Here is a 21,883-nt window from a genome sequence, read left to right as displayed (position 1 = left end):
CCTCTTATTACTGTTTTGTTAGTACTTTATCTTCTGTTGCTCTTCCAAAATCTATTTCTAAAGTCCTATCTCAATCTGGGTGGAGGATAACAATGGTTGAAGAGATGCATGCACTACATGATAATGATACTTGGAATTTGGTACCTCTTCCACCTGATAATTCTGTGGTTGGTTGTCACTGGGTGTACACTGTGAAAGTCAATCCTAATGGTTCTGTAGCTCATTTGAAGGTCCACCATGCTGTAAAGGGTATACTTAGATGTATAGTTTGGATTATTCAGACACATTCTCTCCGATCGCTAAGCTTGCCTCAGTATGTTTGTTTATTTCTTTAGCCACCACTTGTCATTGGTCTCTACATCAGTTAGATGTGAAAACTTCTTTCCTACATGGTGATCTTCATGAGGAGGTATATAAGGAACAACCACATGGGTTTGTTGCTCAGGGGGAGTCAGGTTCAGTATACCAACTTAAGAAATCATTGTATAGAATAAAACAATCTCCAAGGGCATGGTTTGTCCATTTTAGTGTTGTAGTACTTGAGTTTGGCCTTCATCGGTGTGCAGTAGATCATTATGTTTTTTACCATTATACTCCATCTGGCAAGATTTTGCTTATTGTGTATGTGGATGACATTATGGTCATTAAAGATGATGATCAAGGCATCCAAGACCTAAAGTTTTTCATGCAGAGTAAGTTTCAGAACAAGGACTTGGGACCATTGAAGTATTTCTTGGGTATAGAAGTATTGGGATCTCGTATAGGAACTGTATTATCATAAAGAAAGAATGTTCTTGATCTTTAAGATAAGACGAGGCTGTTGGGATCCAAACCAGCTGGTACACCCATGCATCCCAATAGTAAGTGCCAGAAATGGGTAATTTGTTGCCTAACCCAGGTCGGTATAGGAGACTTGTTGGAAAGTTGAATTATCTCATAGTCACCCGACCAAATATATCCTTTACAACAAGTGTTGTGAACCAGTTTCTTGATTCCTCAAGAACAAATCACTGGGATGCAGCAATTTGCATTTTAATATATCTCAAAGGTGCACCAAGGAGAGGTCTTTTATATCATGATCAGGGCACACTCATATTCATGGATATACACAAATGCAGATTGGGTCGGGTCACCTTGCGACCAAAGATCCACAATCGAGTATTGTATCTTTGTCAGTGGTAATTTTGTGTCTTGGAAAAGTAAGAAACAAATTGTGGGAGCCAAGTCGAGTGCTAAGTCTAAATACAAGTCTATGGCGCATACTACATGTGAACTTATTTGGTTGAAGAACATGTCGAAAGAACTAGGTTTTCCACATTCTTAGTCTATGGAGTTGATGTGTGATAATCGAGTTGCTATTCATATTTCCTCCAACCCTATCTTCCATGAGCAGACAAAGCACATTGAAGTTGATTGCCATTTTAATCTAGGGATTCTTGTAAAGAAGCTCATTACAACCACTCATGTGAAGTCCGAGTTTCCACTTGCTAATTTGTTCACTAAAGCCTTGGGAGGTGCTTGTGTGAAATTCATTTATAACAAGTTAGGAGCATATGATATATATGCTTTAGCTTGAGGGGGAGAATTAATGGTTATTTAGTCATTTAGCACTATTATTAATTGTTCGAGTTTGGTTTGTAATAAGTGTGAGTTAGTAAGGGTATTATGGTCATTCCTCTTGTACTTGACATATATTTATAAGTAGAAGGAGAAACCTATCATTGAGTTTAGGTCTTCCATTTTACCCAATTATTCAACACAATTCTTACAACTCTTCAAAAAATTAATTCTTAATCCCAATACAATTTCAAATACTTGCAAGACAATTAGCATATTTGAGAAGCTATGCACATCCTTCAACAAAAAAAGAATAGTATCATTTACAAATTATAACTGTGAGATAAACAAATCCTCATGTCCTAGATTCATCCCTTCTATCAAATCTTTACTAACACCTCTTTCAATAATTCTACTCAACATGGGCCACAGGAGTAAATAAAAAGAGCATAAAGGATTTTCTTGTCGAAGACACCTAGAGGCCCTAGTGTGACCAAGATTTGGACTCTTCATTCATCAACCAAAAAAAATACAGATGAGAAACACCCTCAAACCCATTTCCTCCAACTTATCCTAAACCCCGTGTAAGGCCACTGGTCATACACACCATTTTGAATTAATAAAAAGTTCACGTTTCCTTGTCTCCTTATTTGCAGGGAAACCTAGAATTTATCTACGACAGCATTAATTGCTCCAGCGTTAATACCTTAAACATCCTACTCTTCTGTCCTACTCAGATTTGTAAAATATTTTTTCTTGTCATGCTAAGCATATAAACTTAACATCATTCAAATAACCCTGCCAACAGATAATTGTAACATCAAGAGGTTGAAATTGGCCCATCAACAAAGATGCAACTTTCAATTGTTTTGGAAAGGTTGAGGTTCGGTCTTAGAGATTCACTCAAATCCTTAGTCCTTTCTTACATACATGTCATTAAATTTTTCTAGCCTACTTTAAAACCAAATTTAATTTAAAATTCACAAGGTCAAAGTGCATAAGCCTCAATGAGGAAAGCACAAAAGGTATACCTTCTACACAAATGCGTAAGCCTTACTATAATATGTGCTAGGTTTAAAGTGTAAAGTAGTTTAGAGTTTAGACTATGCTTCCTCAAGATGTTCAGAGCCAAGCACTGACTGCTCCTTTTAAAACTTTTCAACCAATGTCCAGTGCCTTGAAGAACTACTACCACCCTGAAGCTTCCTTTCCATATGGAAGTCTCAAAGAAGAGTCCCCCAAACTCCCCCCCCCCCAACAGGTCCAGCTACAAATTTTACAACAAGAATTAGATGCGCCAATTTGTTGCTAACAAATCTTCTGAGTACAAAACTTGTCAGAGTTATAAAGGTTCTAACCCATGGGTCGGTATTCAGATTTTTGTGACCAAAGATGCAATTGCTGCCATACCATTTGTAATAGTCTTCCAGAAAAATACAAGTGACACTCTCCCCCCCCCCGGTCGCCCAGATTTCTCCAATATTCTGAACCACTGGCCACTTCAAGCATAATAGTTTTCTTGTCTTCTATGAACATTTGGGAGAATCCATGATGAATCTTTTTTGTTTAATTTTTTTCCTCATGTTAAAAACAGTTAAAGAAATGTGATAGAACAATTCCTGTCAATCTCTGCCCGTCAAAAATCTTTTTAACTCGTTGATCAGAAACACACAGAGATAATTCAATATAATTCATTTCCATACAACCAATGATAGAATTTCAATAATACAAATGAATTAATTTAACTTCTTTGCTGATATGAGGATCAGCAGTCGGCTGATAGTGGAGCAAGCTGTTGTTGGCACATCAATGAAGAAAGCAAAACAGCAGCAAATTTTTAAAAGATCATTTAGGCAAGTTACTGCATGTCTACAGCATTGAAGTTCTAAACAATATCAATTCCAAGTTTTCCTTACTGACAGGTTTTAGGACCACTGAGCGATTTATCAATCCAAATGAAATGCTATTGAACATCTTTGTTGTCAAATGTCACAAATATGTAATTGATTAAAAGGGACATTTACTACTTGCATCTGTGTGAGTATTTATTCTTCTCATTTCACAAGGTTGCTTGTTCTTTACCATAAAACTATTGCGACTTTCTTCAAGACAAATTAATAGAAGATATGAAGTGGTTGCCCAGCTTTTTAAGCTCTATATTCGCTCTACTAGGTAGAACTCCTGTCAATCTTTTAGTTCCACTAAGATAATACACATTTAACTGCAAAAAATTAATTAAAACTTACAACAATCTCAGCTCCTTGAGGTTTCCAAGCTCCTTCGGGATGGCTCCATAGAATGCATTGTGGCTAACTGTGCTGAGAAAATTAAACAAGAAAAGATCAGGTGAACCAATAAACAAAATTAAGCAGGCACAATAATCAAAAAAAATTTTGCCAAGCCTTCACCATAAACTATAAAAATCAGATACGATTATACATAAAAAAAAAAGTTTCTGCAGCTACCCATCATGTAACAACCAAGCACGTAAATTTTTGCTTTAAATTTTGAATATTAAAATCAATAAGGCAAGATACATCAGTAATTGAAAGGTAGTTTTGCATCATGCAAGATCTTAATTGAGTAAAACTGAACAGAAATCTAAGACTACCCGACAACCATACATGATACAACCATGACTTCTTTGGTCCTCAAAATGTAAAGTCATATTTGCATATAAGAATGTAATAGCTTGACTAGTTTCCTTTATCTTAGTGAATAATACTTCCAAGTTGAAGAAGGATCAGCAAGAATTAGCAAATTTAAAGTGCCAGTGAAACAACACAAATAGGGTTTAAAGAGGGATTTTCTTATTTAAATTATTAGTTTAACTGTTTAAATTTTTTCTTTGTTTCCATTTTCTTGTTCTCCTCTTTCTTGAGGTTGCTTGTCCTCATTTTGGTTGTAATATCCCTTTCCTCTCTTCCGTTATCTAAAAAAGAAAATATATATTTTTTAATTAGTATCCTATTATGAGTATGATTCGTTAAAATGGAAATCTGTACACCATAAAATTTGATACACTGAAAGGGAATCCGTGAATAAAATTACTCAGTTAAGTAGTGGTTGCACAATATTTTAAATCCAAAGATTATTTAAGGAGGTAGGACACAAAAATGCTGCCATATAGCGAGTAAGAAAACATGCCATAAGTTGCTATCCTAACAGGTTAAAAGAATATATTTAATGTGTTTCAATGTGTTCCACCAATTCTGCTGCATTTAGCATTGGCTAATCTCATGCAAATGCTAAGACTAGCTTATGCTGACAATGTTCATGCCACCTGAAAATAACTACTAATTTTTATAATTCCATAACTCAAAAATTCCCCTTCAATCTAACAACACAAAAGCCCTTCACAACAAACCCAAAGAATTAATAATCCATTTTTCATGTGATATTATAATTTACAACCTGAAATTCAGTTATCAACAATGAAATTTATTTGTAAAATAACTACTAATTTTTATAAATTAAAAGTTTCCATAAAAATAGATAAATGCATATAAGTGATAAAGTTTTGAACATTCATGGACAGTCCTAAGAAATTTTTACAGCTAACTACTAGTAAGTAGTAAATCTTTGTGATTTATGGCAAAATGATAGGTACCATCATATGCATCCATATCTATTGGAAATTTATCTTTAAAAATTGGATGACACAAGTGAAATCATACTTAGTCTGAAACTTTAAATGCTAAATGCTTCTTAACAAAGACTTAAATATTCCAACATGAGTTTCAGTTAATCTCTATAAGAGCATTCAAGATCCAAATACCATTTAAGAATATGTTACTGTTTATCCCTCTCCTAAAATCTCCATATTTAGTTGCATCAATAAATACTTCCAAATCAACATCAAGCGCCTTATATCGTGCAATATTAATTTTTCCAAATTTCCTTCAACACGTTCATAGATCAACAAATCTCAACCAAAGTCAGTGAATTTTTGAAACTTCAACAATACTAGCAATAATGGTAATTCCTGCCTGATGGCACCCTGGACAATTATGTTAAATACTCAATAAAAGATAGCCTCAAATATTTTGCTGATTCCTGCCCAATAAGTAATCCAATATCATCAACAAACTGGAGCATAGTTAAATAGTTTTCTAATCAAAATATCAAGCTATTAGCCCTTTGCTGTTATGAATCTAATAAAGATGCGTGACAGCACATTAACATTTACAAGAGAAGAAAATAAGCACTTAATTGACATGAAAAAGCCTACAATAAATTTTTCCTAGCCCAAAATATACTAAGTGCATCTTAAGGACAAAGCCCACTAAACAAGCCAACTTGATGAAAACTTGATCACAAACATGACAACTTGATGACAAGTCCTGCCAGTTTGAAAGGTAAACAAGAACAACTCATGCCAACTTAATGACAACTATATCAACCTGAAGCCATCTCATATGAACCTCTTTTTTTATAGGTTAAAAATAGAGGAGGATTTACTAAGAAAGACAAGACACAAAGAAGTAAGGTATCCTTCTCCTTCGAGAAAAAAGGGTAAAATAAACATTAAAAAAGAAGAACAGAAACTATCAATAAAGTATCAACCAGACCCACTCAATGTATGAAAACAGAAAACCATTTAAATCAACCATGAAAATAAGCCCAAGGACAACCAAGAAAGGGTACTTTATCCCAAAGCAACATAGATAAAGAATGGCCACTGAAAACAAAACCATTCCTCTCTAGCCAAATGCCCCAAAGCATTGTGAAGACTACATGAATCCACAACCTACTAGCATCATTATCCCATTCCAAAATCTCTAAAAATGCAAAAATGTCTCCAAATAGCTTGAACACACCCAACATAACAAAAAAAAAAAAAAAAAAATCGACTCCATATCACACAGACATCAGGACACAGAGCCTGATGAGGTTCCTAATCTTCAACATATTAGTGGTGTTAACTCTATAAGGACTGCCAAAAAACAAATGCCGGTTTGACCATAGATGGAACATCATTTCTCCAAATTTGATTGAGATGAAAAGAAATAGACTACTGAATAAAATATGAGGACCTACAGGAATAGATTCCAGAAACATCATATCATTAGATAGCAAGAAAATTGTACCACCAGCATAGTACAAGTGAGGCACGACAACATCATCTCTCCCCACTGCACCCCCTTGAACTTGAAAACAAAGTTGTTAAGGACAGTGAAATATGCCAGAGATAGACAACCCCCCTCCAACTTCACCATTTAGAACCAAAATGTTTCAAATTCAACACAGCAACACTGCATCCAATATTTTGATAAACAGAGAAATTTGTTAACAAAAGAAACGAAGAAGATACAAAGAGGAAGATAACTTAGATAAGGCATCCTCGTAATCAAAAAGAAAGATGAAAAAAAAAAAAACAAACAAACAAACAATAGAACTTAAGAACATCATGCACCTAGTAAGGCAAACCTCTACAATCCCTTTACGTATCCATGAACACACCCAATAAAAAATAAAAAAATAAAACAAATGCAGTGCAGCAAAGTGAAGCGTGAAGCACTACTCTATTACAAACAAAAGCAACCAGAATGGCTGAACCATTGAAGATGCGAGCATAAAACATCTAACAAAGGAAAACCTGCTCCTAAATAACACCATACAGATTATTCCAAATTCCAGAAGGAATAAGTAAAAATACATGCGACCACATCTCTCCACTCTAATAACAAAAAATGCACGCTTAAAGAGAAAGTATTTTATTTTGTCTTCCCTTGAAAACAAGCCATTTGTTTGGAATCTCTTGATCCTATAACAAATTACAAAAGCCCATATGTCGGAGAAAATTTTAGTTTTCTAAATTAATGTAATGGAAAAATATGGCATTAGGATCATGACTCATGAATCTAATGAAAGAAGAAAGTTTGTAAGAAATTTCACAAAAGCATCTGGTGCCCTAGTCCTTGAATCCTTCCCAAAAGAACAACGGAAAGAACCCAAAACATTCAACAAGAAAATCAAGTCATAACCCCATTCTTGTTAAATTTCTACTAGAAAGGGAAATCCATAACTTCAAAAATTGAAGCAATATGAACAAATGACAAATTAAAAAATGAGGAAAAACTCGAATCAAAGCAGCATCCCCAGCACAATGTCCCTATCTCCTTAATCCCAATTTCATGATACAAATTAGAGGGGGGGGGGGGGGGTGGGGTGGAAGGAGCCAAGAAAAATGACATATAAATTTCCAAGGGCTCACATAGGTGGCACTTCCTCTAACCAAAGCAACTAACACTTTCAATCAAAGCCTAGACTAACAATGAATAAGCTAATTCTAAAAGGAGTTAAGTTCCAAAGTAAACTGCTATAACCAGTTACCATCAAGGGAATTCTTTGGACACCAAGTATCCTAAAAAAATTCCCTCTTCCTTGGATCTAAAAACCATATACTAACTCACAAGACTATCCACTCCTATTCCCCATGCCCGCACATGATAAAAATCCCTCATCAGCTTTTTTTATCTTATGAGTCATCGGCATGAGAAATCTAAGCAAAGACAAATAGGACTACAGAATAAAAGAGAGACGAGTTTAATTTGACCACATAAAATAAAGAGAGCCTCCCTTCAACCATCTAACCTCCTAGATGCCTTCTCGCAAACTAAATCTTAAAAAAAACTTGTAGTTAACCCCTAAACACACACCAAAGTAAGTAAGAGGTAACTCAAAACACCACCAGCCAAGCTAAAGAGAGTCTATGCAATTGAGAGACCAAGAAGATTTAAGGGATAAATGTGAGAAGGATAAACGTGAGGACAATGGGGGTGTTGGTTTGAGAAGAGAGAAGTTTTTGGAAGATACAAAGGGGGGGAAGCTCTTGGCGTTTTCTCCTTTCAAGACTACAAGCAAGGCGATCTCCTTCTCCTCCCTCTTTCTAAAACCCTTCCCATAAAAAATATGCATCTCATGTTATCCCATCCACAAAAATCAAATCTTGCCATATTTCAAACACCAAAACACTATACTCACCCACCAGAAAGCTCTTGTCCACGACCAGCAACCTTCATACACCACTGTAATTTCTTCTTCGGTCACCGAATACATCCCACCTTTCTCCTATAACACCCATTATTGTATTTTTCCTTCTTAATTCCTCAAATCTACTCTAGTTGTAACCTTAGTCGCCTCTTTCTCTAGTAGTAGGGATGGGAGGACATGCAACTTTCAAAATCAAGAGGAAGGTGGTCATTGTAAACCATGTGGACTTCTCAACATTTCACATCAATCAATTCGAAGGTGAGCATGTGTCTTACGTTGTCCTAGAGAAGGAGGAGCTCATGTGGGCTCTAAGGTTGACGAGGGTGCTATGTGATGCCAACATTGTGGAGGATTAAGCTCCAAAAAAGTAAGGAAGAGTGTTAGCCTAAAGATTCTTGAAAATGATAGAGGTAGATATGTGTTTAAAGAAGGATTGCAGAAGAAAGTTTTATGATAAGCAGATTCCTAAGGGAGATTAAAAAAAATAGGTGGAGAGCCTTCTTTGCTACTCTGTTACAGTTATTGTCAACCTCAAATGAGTCTTCCAATTCCAACAGTGGCAGTTGGCAGCGCCCTGACAACGTTCCTCAAACATTCAAAGCCTAGAGGAGAGAAGCAAGAGGATTAGCATGTTTCAGAGGCTCTCATCAAACATCACCTTCGTCGGCGTGACCAAAGGACCTCTTGAGACAAGGTTGGAGGCAGAGAAGGAAACTTCAAATAATCAAAGGGATTGAGGAAGATGCTTTCCTACAACAAGACCTAATTCCATGCAACTCATAGACACAAAAGCAAGGAAAATTTTCAACTCTTCTGTGGATCTTTTGAAGGGTCGAAAGGTTTGGATAAATTTGGGCCGCTATTTCAAAGGCCCAAAACTTACAAGCTGAAGAAACTGAAGCTGATATGGGCCATCAAACAAAGGAGCCTAATTCCAAAAGGGGTAATAGAGAAGAGCCCAATACTAAATTCACAGCAACTCGGGCCTGCAGAAGAGGCAGAGGGGGTTGATCAATACACGGAAGCTTAGACAATTTGGTTGGGCAGAATCTAGTTGATAGCTCAGTGGAGAAGAATTAAAGGAAAAATGTATTGTTAAAGAGGTTTTCACGAATAGAAAGGAATGAATCTAAATATGCAACCAATTTTCTCCTTCGGCCTCAATCCCAAGGGAGATGCAAAAGACACTATCATACGGGAAATAGAAGATGAATGGCATCATAATTTGGAAGAAAAGATGGGTAGCATATGTGAATCAAATAAGGAACTTTTGGTTGAGTAGTTGAGAGCCGATCTTGTATCCGCAGAAGAATATGGTTTGCTCGAGTTATTTGGAGTGTTTGACGAGGAAGGGTTTGATAAGAGTGAATTCTAACAACAATTCCACAATAGCTTGAGAGAGATGGTCTTCATTCAAACTCTAAGAGTGCACATACAAGTAAAATTTTATTGAAAGTGTTGGCCTAAACACGGCCTACGACTCTTACTTTTGATGATAACAAAGTAAGGTTATTTAATTTGTTTCAAAGTTGTGGTGTTTCAGGAAAAACATATAGCATACTTCACAAGGAATCATTTGAAAGCTCATATCAAATTCAGGTGATCAATATGGAAAACTTATGGAAATGAAGCTCAGAATTTAAAACAATAAAGATTTGAAAGCTCATATCAAATTCAATATTGAAAGATCAAGGATCATTGAAGCTCGAAAATAAAGAGAACTCAAAGCAGCAATGAAGAGTCAAATGTGTCATTAGGAAATGCTTTGTAAGTACTTCAAGTATATTTCAAGTATGAAATTTTTGTTGAAGCTCATTAGGCAAAAGAGACTTAGAGACCTTATTGTAAACTTGGAAAATATTTTTTTTAAGAAAACAAATTAATATTCCAAGAAATGAGGAGCAAAGAGAGTTAGTTCAAGTATATTTTGAAAACCAGAATTTTGTCTTGACAGGAGCTGAACTAAACTTGTTAGTCGGCTACCAACTTAAGGGTTTTTAAAATACACAGACAGAAGGTCGTTAGGCTACTACCAGGACCTTGACAGGCGCCTGACGAGGCAATTTGAGAAGTCTATCTGGGTTTCATCAGGCTACTATCACCCTACTGCCTATTTTTTTTTTTAAAACTGAGAATTTCAGTGACAGACGCCTGACCACAAGGTGACAGGCGATTGCCACCCTACTGCCTGTGAAAAATACCTATGTATTTTATTGACAGGCGCCTGACCAAATTTCATCAGGCTACTATCATGCGGCAAATTTCAAATTTTATAACAGACAAATTTTTGAAAAATTAGATTGCTTGGGGCTCACACTTGATTAAAACTTGGACACCACTCCAAGTAAACTTGGGGAACAAGTTAAATGATTTCCTACATCTATAAATAAGCCTCAAGACCAATGAATTCAATACCAAGAATCAAATTCAGCATTCAAACTCTCTCAATTGCTCTCAACACTCAAAGGCTCTCTCACTCTCATCTTGTGCACGAAATTTGCTGAGGCTTTGCTGATCTAAATCACCTATCTTGTGCTACAATTCTGAAAGTTCTTTCAATCATTGAAAGAACTATTCAGCGATACACTCTCTTGAGCTTCAATCTAAGTTTCATATATGAATTACTTTGAAGTATATAGATTAAATTTGTACTAATCAGCTCTTTTGAGAGCATCTCTTGTACACCTTCTTTTGAATCTTGTCTTGTAGATTGATTGACGGTTCAGGTGCTTGAATCTTTGGACCGAACGAGAGGATATCGTTTGGAGAGGCACACTCTAGCCTAATTGAAGGAGTGGTTGTAACGGTGTTGTTCCGCCCAAAAAGGAACTAATTTAGTGGAATCCTTTGGTAGTTTGTCAAAGGCGAGGATGTAAGCTAGGGATAAGCCAAACCTCGTAAAAACTTGGTGTTCTTCTCTACCCTACTCTTTAATTTATGCATTATATTTATATTTGTGGATGCTAAGTGCAGGTTGCAGGACTTAAACATTGGAACTCAAAGAAGACTCCTAATTTTAGAAAGTACATTTCAATTAACCATTTACGGAAACCCACAAGGGAGTACGTTGGTTAATTTGCGGAAATCTTGATTAAGAGAATGCAATACAAACCAAATCAAAACAAGGCTTGCATTCATATTACAGGGTTGTTACCAAAAAGCTAAAAGCAATTCAATAAGTTGCAACTTCTTGGTTATTTTGGTTATTAGCATTGATCATTGTGTGGTTGGTTTGATTGTTTAAATTTTCAAGCAAATTGTGGTGTGTTTTGGTTTTTGATTGTTAATTGATTGAGTTACTTAAGTTTTGGTTATAAAGTACTAAACAAATAAGTAAAGGATTTAAAACGAACTTAAAATTTTTAAATAACCCAATTCACCCCCACCCCCTCTTGGGAACACTATTCTACTTTCAGAAAGTTTTAAATGTTAAGGGCCTTTGTCTTCTAAACCTAGCCATGGGCTTAATTCCCTTTCTATGGTTAATTCGATTGTTCTTTTTTTTGGTTTCGAGGGGGTTTGGAGGTTGATTCTTTTATGGAGGATCCTTGTTCATCTAAAATTAGTAAAGGTAGACTTCCCTTCCTACTCAACACATCCTTTATTCGAAAACTCTACGCCATAGGGAGAATTCTATTAAGAAGGAGGGTTGTGCATTTAGATTTGAGGTGAGAGAGACTGCTTAGACCCACAAAAATTCCTTGGGTACCTAGGTTTGGAATTTTTGACCTTGCTAGGAATGAGCTGAGAACTGGGCTTGAGATGCAGCGCGTACAAGGAGGAAGAAGAAAGTCTAGAAATAGCTTCAAAACCTGGCTACATTGAATAAAGACGAGGGTGCAAATGGGTTTGAGAAGGGTGGTAAGCATGTCAAATTAAGAAGAAAGTTAGGTAGAAGGCTAGAGAGTTATAGGCTGCTAGATAAAGGAAGTCTTGGACAAGAACTTTTCTTATATCATTCTTATTCAAGAAACTAAACTAGAATAGATAGATGGGTTCACTAGGTACGTGAGGTTGTCAATGTAGGGATTGGGAATTCTTACCTTTGCCTAATGCCTCAGAGGATATCCTTGTCATGTGGGAATCCTGGTCTATTTTTAAAGTGGATACTCTAAAGGGGTTTTTTCCCCCTTTCCGTGCTATTTAAAGTGAAAGGGAGGGGGCAGTGGTGGGTTCCTTCAATTAACGAGCCTTCTAGACCAAGTCTTAGGATCTCTTTTTGGAAAAAAGCTCTTTCTTATTTTTGGTTTTTGCTCCCCTAGGTAGATCATGGGTTGTGATTTCAATGTGGTTAGGTTTTCCAAAAAAGGGGTGGGGGGTAAAGTTGCTATTATGATCTATGCATAAGTTTGATTTTTTAATCAATGAATGTGATTTGAGAGACCTTCCCTTGGGGAATGCTTCTTTTACTAGTTCTATTTGAGGATTTTTTTTTCGGTTTGGGGAGGGGGGGGGGGGGGGGCAGCTAGACCTATGGCTAGTAGATTGGATTTATTCTTCTTTTGTAGGAAGTGGGAGGATGAATTTCCTTATCTTTCCCAAATTGCTCTCCAAAGGACTACTTTTGATCATTTCCCTATGTTGTTGTACTCTAGTAAGGTGTTAGGGGTCCTACCCAAGTTCGAGAATATGTGGTTGGGCCATGCAGTTCCTAGGCCTTTGGTTAGGGATTCTTGGAAGAGGAAATGGAGAGGGGTTGGAAAGGTCTTAGATTCATGAAGAAATTGAAATTTTTGAAGGATAAATTGAAAGTTTGGAATAAGGAAGTTTTTGGCAACGTTAGAATTAGAAAATCCAGCCTTTTGGGCTAGTTGGCTTCCTTGGATAGGAAGGAGGAGGAGATTGATCCCTTGAAAAGTGAAGAGGCATGAAGAGTTTCAATAAAGGAGTTGGAAGAGGTGATCTTTAAGGAAATGAGGAGCTGGAGGCAAAAGACCAAATTCAAATGGGTTAAGGAGGGTGATTGTAAGTTGTAACTCTAATTTCTTTCACAATCTAGCCAATGGAGAAAAGTAAAACTTGATTAGGGAGATATATGTTGGGGGTGGGAGAGTCACTAATGACAATTGTTAGATTTCATCGATTAGTACTATTCAGAGGAGGACCATTTTAGACTGATGACAAAGGGGTTAGAGTGGAATTCTATAATTGATGAACAATTGCATGGTGTAGAGAGGCCTTTTGAGGAGGAGGAAGCGCAGTAAGCTATTAAGGGTGATTTTCTTAAACTGTTAACCAATTTTCATGTGAATAGGATTTTGAGCAAGAGCATTAATTCCTCATTTATAGCCTTGGTGCCTAAGAAATCTAGACCTATCAAGGTAGAGGATTTCAGACCTATTAGTATTGTCTCTAGTGTGTATAAAATTATCACTTAAGTTTTAGCTAATAGGTTAAGTGTAGAGCTCGACAATACAATTTGTAGAGCTCAAAGTGTATTTGTCGCGTCAGGGTAGGGGGGAGGCAAATAGAATGCTATTCTAGTGGCTAATAAGGTGGTGGAGGGTATCCATAGGAAAAAAAAGTGAGGGTTCGCTTTCAAATTAGATTTTGAGAAAGCTTATAATAGAGTAAGCTGGGGCTTCTAAAATAAAGTTTTTGCAAGAAAGGGTTTTTCTAAGGATTGGCACCAGTGGATTAGAAGTTGTTTGTCTAATGCGTGTTTTCAGTGATCGTGAATGGTGAACCACCAAAGTCCTGGTTTAGTGCTTCAATGGGCATTAGAAAAAGAGACCCTTTATCCCATTTTTTTGTTCATCTTAGTAGCTGATGTATTAAGTAGAATGGTATATAAGGCTGTAGAGAGGGCGTAAGTGAGAGGGTTAGAAGTGGGGGAGAAAGGGAGTGGTAGTTTCTCATCTTCAATTTTCTGACAATACCATTTTATTTCTAGATGATCATAGCCCTTCTTTCAAAAGAATCTTGGGTATTCTCCAAATCTACGAGAGGGTGCCTAGGCTTAAAATTAATATGAGGAAGAGTAGTTTAGCAGCTTTGAATGTGCCCGTTGAGCACGCTAGTGAGTACACTACTAACCCAAGGTGTGGTTTATTGGATTAGCCTTTGACTTACTAAGGGATTCCTCTGGTCAAAACTTAGAGCTGCAGATTTTTGGAATCTGGTAGTGGAAAAGGTGGCGAAGAGATTAGATGGTTACAGACTCCGTTCTCTCTTGGGGGTAGAACAACACTTATTCAGGCTTTTCTTTCTAGCATTCCGTGTTATTTCTTGTCTATTTTTAAGATTACAATGGGAATGCTAGCAAGCTTGGAAAAATCATGACAGATTTCTTGTGGTTTGGTGTGGGGAGTCATAACTCATAAGGACCACTTAGTGTGCTGGGAAGAGGTTTGTAGGTCTAAAAAGGGGCGTGGGGTTAGGGGTGGGGGCTGGTCCTTGGTAAGTTGGTGTCTTAAAACACTGCTCTTTTAGCTAAATGGTTATGATGCTTCCCCATAGAATATTTTTCCCTTTGGCATAGAGTGATAAGAAGTAAGCCCAAGGCTTAGGTAAATCTTCATTGAGCTCTAATAATGAGTTAAGGGAAGACCTCATTCTTTGGGCTCCATATAGAAGGTTAATGGCGAAAGTCAGGACGCTAGTTGGGGAAATGGAGAATCGGGTAAGTCAGTGCCTGATGGCTGGAATCTCAAGAATGGGAAACCCAGATTTCAGTTCTGAGAGCTCAAGAAACGAGCAGCAGGAAGGAGGATGCTATACCCTTTGATAATGAAATTCATTCCCAGTCTCCAGCACTCCAAATTTCAAATCAGGCTGAACAAACTCTGGAACATATCCAGAATTTTAATGGTTCAGAGTTAGAAATAGAACGTGGTGTCAAAAGCGTAACTAGCCTCAAAGAGAATCCAAAATATGGGTGATAAAAAGTTAAAAACTAGGATCTGTTTTGTGGGACATTTCTGATTCTTGCAAAAAGTAGGGGGACTTATCTTATGTTTATCCTCCCCCATTCAAAGGTCTGGAGGGAGTGTCTGTTTTTGAAAATGATGGTTTGGTTACCAATTTACAGCATAGGGATGGAATATTGTCTTCTCCCATGGAGGAAATTCTCAAGAAGGAATTAGCATTTCAAGATCTTTAGATAAAATGGATTTAAAGTTGAGTGAAATTGGAAGAAGAGAAATATGCTTGGATTGTGGCAAAATTAGTAAGTTGAAGAGTCAAAGGGAACTAGCGAATTTGAAGAGCTTGGTAAGTTATGATGGAAATGGTTTGGAAAGGGGTTTCCTTGGTTAATTTTGTCTAGTTTCAAGTTGTGATCTTCTGTTTTCCGTTTTTTCTTCTTTCCTTTTTCTGTTTTTTTGGTGGACTCCTTGTCTCCAAACATTGTACCTTCTTTTTTTCTTATATCTAATATACTTTCTTTTTTCATCAATAAATCAATAAATAAAATTAATATTAATAACTTGTTGCAAGTCAGGAGACCTTTGAAGGCTTTCTCTCCATATGTATGTGTATACTGTTCTCTTCTTCTGCATTGCTAATATGCTAGTGGAATAAGCTATTTGGTATTATGGATGAGAGTTGGGTTCGTCCTTTTGGTGGAAGATTTGTTAGCTACCTCTTTCACAGGTTTTGGAAGAAGGAAAGATAGGGCAGCATTGTGGAAGTGTGGCATATCTGCAGTCTTACAAGGTTTATAGTTGGAGCATAATGCATGGATCTTTTCTGGTAAAAAAATCAAATTGGGTGCTGATGTGGGAAAAGATTCAGCATATGACCTCTTCGTGGTGTCTCGAGTTTAGATTTTTCATGGGTTCTAGTTTTCTAGATTTACAAAGAGATCAAAGGAACTAGCTGGCTTGATGACTTTCTCTCTTTGTTGTTCTTAATTCTTTTCCATGATCGCATAAATTGGCGAAAAAGGATTCATATAGCCGGCCCCACCTAGTGGGACTTACAGCTTGGTTTTGTTGAAGTTGTTGTTGTTGTTGTTGTTAGTTCTTTATTTCTGGTTTGTCTCAGATTTTCTCGGGAGATGTTTTATTCTCTCTGTTGTAAATTCTTTCTCTATTAATGAAATTTTCTTTTGCTATTAGAAAAAAGAAAAAACCACCAGCCAGCCTAGCGCAACGAGGGAGAGCTATAGGATCAACATTAATACCCGCAACCCCATTGCTAGTCATGGCCTTTAATTTCCACAAAATTGTCAAAATTTCCAATTTCCAATTTCCATCACCCTCAAAATCGAAATGGCAGTCAATTCCTATCTCACAATTTCCTTCAAAATTTCAAAGAATCGTCCAAACTTTATCGAAATTTTGAAATTTTAGTAAAACTTGTTGAAATTTTAACTATAGAATGAATTTCTTCATAATTCAAATGTAAGATTTAGACGTGAAATGAAATTTCTCTCTTAATTTTATCTTTTTTTTTTTAAACAAAAGATTATTACAAGGGATTTTGAAATTATAAGAAAAACTAAACTCACAAAAACATTTCATTTAACCAGTCATGTCTAATATCTTTATTTATATAATAAATAATATTGAATTGATTTATGAATTTCATTCATACTAACCAAATTTATCTAATACACATTATCTTGCAAATATGTATAATATACATATTGCATACAACTATTGTACCTCATATACAACATAGATGTACTTAATTTGTAATATATTAGTCCTAAAACTTACATTATTATGTCTATTAACCATTTCTAAAGTTTCGTAAAAAGAATTCCATGTTTTACTACTAATTTCCATTGTTTTCCAAATCAAAATTGAAATTTCCATCAAAAAATTGCTGTAATTTTGGAACTTCAAAATTTTAGTCAAAATTAAATTTTAAGATCTTGTTCTTAGTCAAATTAATCTTAAGCATCAAAACCTTCTAAAAAACTGACAAAATAGTTAAAGCATTAAAGACACTACCCCCATTGTTAGCAAAGAAGGGTGGTATCATTAGCAAGTAGTAAATGCGAGACAAACAAATCCTCTAAACCCACTTTTATTCCTTAAACTAAAACCCTCTATTCACTCCTCTACCAAGCATCCTACTCAAAAGTATCAACCACCAAGTGATCATATGATTATAAGCCTTCTCAAACTCTAATTTCATAGTTTTCTTTCTAATTCTTCTTGCATCCTCAATTGTCCATCAAAGGTACATCTAAAACCTAGTTGTTCCCATAAAAGCATTAGAAGTATGAGAAATAGAAATCATAATATAGAGAGCCTTAGTTAGAACCTTATAAACACCACCAAATTAGTTAGCCTAAAATCTGTAATTCTAATTAAAGGAGTCGAGGAAATATAATTAATATTCTTACCCATCACTCCATTTTAAAAATTTATGAAACATCTTCAAAAGATTGAATTTTAAAATATTCTAGCAATTATAGAAAAAATTCCATAGTAAACCCATCAAAGGCCTTATCTCTCCCCATCTCAAACCCCTTGATTTACAACTTTTCCTCCTCAAAAGGACTCTCTAACCACAGAGCCCCCTCTTCAAGCCTGTCCAGCTCCTCAATCATAGGCCTATCATCAACCTCTTCTCAATAGAGAGTCTTATAAAAGCCAGTAATCTAATACACAATAAGTATCAACTCTTTAATCACACCCCTCCCCCACCCCAATCTTCTATTTCTGCCTGTAGACATCCAATAAAAACCTAGTGCTACAGTCCTCCATATCCTTTTTTTTTAATTAGCAAAAGAAATGTATGAAAATATAAGAGAAAGGAATTACAAACCAAGAGAGGACAAGAGGTCCTCAAAAAAAATATAACATAAGAAATAAAACAAACAAACCAGGAAAATTTTTTAAAAAGAAACGATTAACGAACAATCCACCATAATCATTTCAACCTAGTCTACGTCGACAACTAGCTCCCTCCCCTGCAAGAACCTCCTCAAATTCATTCAACTAAACTAATTTCCCTGCTAAGTACTCCCCAATTTTAACACTTTTACTTTCATATATTTCAATTTCCTCATAAAACAAATTCCTCTACCTCACACTCATCCCACCAAATTTCAACTCGACTAAAAAGAAAAATGAGTCAACCACATATAGAAACTTGACCGGTGATACGGAGTTTTTAGCAGTATTCCTACTCCCCTTCAGATTATTGAGAGCATCTGTGGCCCAAGGATTAATATGGGTAAGAGTGAAATTGATGCAGTGTCTCTTAGTTTACATGTCAAATGCCTCAAGAATGCGGAGACATGTCCACATTTTTTCTTACATCATCCATTTTCAAGGAATATGTGAAAAAATTTGTTAGGATTTTTTTCTTTTTGTGAGAACTAGGTTTGTCCATGTCATTGGATGTTTCTTGTGCCATTAATTTCAGGGTTATAGAGAAGGAGAAGGAAAGGAAAGTGCTGTAGAGGTGTAAAAATTTTTAGGTTATTCACTTTCATTGGAGAGGAATGCTAGAATTTCTAGAGGTATTACTACATCTTATAATTTGGTTTGGAGCAAAGTGGTTTTGGTTTTCAGCAAGTAGTTTCCTTTGGCGTGTTTCACTAAAGGACCTTCAGTGACAAGATTGGATGACTTTGCTTCAATGGTGTTGTTTTGTAATTCTCCATTGTTATGTTCTTTTTGTATTTTTTGCTTTGATGAAGGATGTGGTGATGCCTTGATATCTTTGTATTATAATTATTTCATTATTTTTTTCCTAATAAATTTCTTTGTTTATCTCGAAAAGAAAAAAGATAGAGAAGACTATGAAAGATATTGAAAGATTTATTTGGAAAGGAATGCATGCATTTTCAATGGATGTCCTTTGGCTTTACCATCGCTTTTGGATAGAATTGGTTTTTTAATTTTCAGCACTCTCTGTTGATTGCATAAGGGGGGCCTGCTTTTCAAATTTTAGCACTGCTGATTTGACATTGTTTCCTTTTTTATATTTTTCTTTCCCCTGTTTTCTTTTTTCCTTTTTATGTTTTAGGAGCACACTTGTCCTTTTATGCATCCCTTCCCTCTCTAAATGAAATTTCTATAAATTTTCAAACCTAAAAGATGTAAAACCCCACCTAACCGGATTATACTCACATTTTGGCATCCATAATGTGTCTACCTCCAGAAAAAGCATTCCATGAACTAGAAATAGTATCCCAAAAATAACACTCAGCCTATTGGCAAGAACCTCAACAATCCTATTTAGCAACCATAGCAATAAAGCCAAATCAATGCTATTACCAATCACCCCATTAACCCAAAAACAAACAAAAATAAAACAAAAAAATTTCCTCAAAAGCTTCCTAAAATGTAAACTTCACCACATCTCAGCACAGCAGGACCACTAGAAAAAGAAATATAAATAAATAAATAAATAACCATATTAAAACCTTTAAGACAAAGAGCCTTATCATTCTCCATCCCCAAAACAGCTTTGCTCACCTCATCTTTCTCAAAAAGACACTATGATTGTGGACCATCAGCTTCTGACTGTACAAATCAATGATTTGTCCACTTGCATTTAAAGATACTTGGCTAGACTAGCAAGAAACTAACCTGGAGGTGCACTAAATTTTTACCAAATTTAGACTCATCTCACTATATTTTGAACTTCACTTTCTCCATCACCAACATAACAAAAGCCTGTCAAATTAAGCCTCGTTCAAAATCCATCAGCCAAACTGTCTTCTAAGGCAAGTAGTATGCATGTAAGAAACAAACATAGAGACTTCATACAATATTACTAATGACCACAATGCTACATAAACTGTATCCAAGTTTTATGAAAAAAATAATAATAATAATAATAAAAAGGGCAAACCATACCTCATTTAAAAAGGAATGGTATTAAAAAAGAAATGGAAAATAAATAAACGAAACAACTTACAGTACTATCAAAGCAGATAAATCGCCAATAAATGTAGGCAAAGAACCAGTGAAGTAATTCTTATCAATCTTTCTGCAAAAACAATATAGCAGAAGATATCATTTTGCGCAAAAATCTGAAAGAAGTTTTCAATTACAAAAAATGACTCATGATAGGTGCAGTTAGGTTATGAAATTTTTCAAAATTACCAATCCAAAGAAAAGATAGGAAAAGCGTCTTACAGGACACTGAGATAAGTCAAGATCGTAAGCTCTTTTGGAATTACTCCCCTTTTGTCCAATTTTTGCACTCTCCTGGAAAATAAATTCGTAGTCATATGGCAATATATAGTTCAGGTATCTGCAGAGTGATTATTATTCAAGAGAAGAGACAAAAGCAAAGTGACAAGGGCATCCTGCACACAAGCCTGTGCTTCAGTTTGAACCATGGCTGGCTTCCCCTCCCCATACAAGTTCCCACATATTGGGCTGCACGATTTGTGGAATAATCAGGCTTACAGCTAAGCTGCACACAAACTTATACTACAGATTTCTTTTTCACCCTTTCTGCAGGCACAGAAGGTGGCCAAACTATAAAAGTAAAAACAAAATATATTTGACAATACATCAGCTTTCTTAAGCTACCAAAAATTCCAATTTCGAAATTTCCCCTTTAGAAATTATCCCACCCCCATCCCCACCCCAAAGCTCTTTTAAACAAAATCCAGGCACTTATAATAGGAATAAATCATTTTAAGTACCTCAAATAAATCCCGAGATAACTATTTGATGGAGGACTATGGAGCACTTTAGATTCTTACTGCCTAGATCACTGAGCCAAAGTTATTCTACACGCTCAATTATGCTGCTGAAGACTTCGATGTTAATGTTTCTATGTATCGACCCAACTCTGGTGAGGTATTGTTCACTTTTGCTCACTAAGCCTCATAGTTTGTCCTAGAAAAGGCACCTAGAATAAAGAACATATTGGAAGAACTTGATTTTCCACATTCTCAGCCTATGGAGTTGATGCGTGGTAATCAAGCAACCAAGTCTTCCATGAGTGGAAAAAACACATTGAAGTTGACTGTCACTTCATTCGAGAGAAACTCATGCAGAAGCTCATTACAACCATTCATATGAAGTCCGAATTCCAACTTGCTGATTTATTCACAAACCCCTAGCGGGTGCAACGGTTAAATCCATCTGTAACAAGCTAGGAGTATTTGATGTCAATGCTCCAGCTTAAAGGGGAGTGTTACTGGCTAGTTCAGCTATTTAGTCTTGCTGCTGTTACTAAGCCTGAGTTAGTAAAGGTATGAGGGTTATTGTATTTTCGAAAGAACTTTGGTTGGGGAATGTTGTTTTGTCCACCTCTTTAAAGCTAGATAGTCCTTTACCTTTGTGGGATTTTCAAATTCGGAGATCCTTGAATGCTAGGGAGATGAAGGGTTATCCTCTTAGTCTTGTTGAATAATTTGTCAAGTGTCTTTGGAAGCTGAGCCAATCTTGGTCCTTGGATC

General features: G+C 36.0%; 1 protein-coding gene across 2 annotated transcripts in view; it reads right to left on the bottom strand.

The window, feature by feature from the left end:
- Positions 1–21,883, bottom strand: part of LOC131144860 (probable LRR receptor-like serine/threonine-protein kinase At1g56130) — a 78,020-nt gene that overhangs the window by 33,060 nt on the left and 23,077 nt on the right. For both annotated transcript variants that reach the window (XM_058093772.1, XM_058093771.1), the window contains exons 3-5: positions 20,604–20,675; positions 20,383–20,454; positions 3,804–3,875 (exon numbers count right to left, since the gene is read on the bottom strand). In XM_058093772.1, coding sequence (XP_057949755.1) covers positions 3,804–3,875; positions 20,383–20,454; positions 20,604–20,675 — 216 coding nt within the window. The remainder of the gene's footprint in view (positions 1–3,803; positions 3,876–20,382; positions 20,455–20,603; positions 20,676–21,883) is intronic.

This window comes from Malania oleifera, chromosome 12 (genome assembly GCF_029873635.1).
Source record: "Malania oleifera isolate guangnan ecotype guangnan chromosome 12, ASM2987363v1, whole genome shotgun sequence".
Classification (NCBI taxonomy): domain Eukaryota; kingdom Viridiplantae; phylum Streptophyta; class Magnoliopsida; order Santalales; family Ximeniaceae; genus Malania; species Malania oleifera.
Note: the sequence above shows the minus strand (reverse complement) of the source record. Positions and strands in the feature narration are given on the sequence as shown.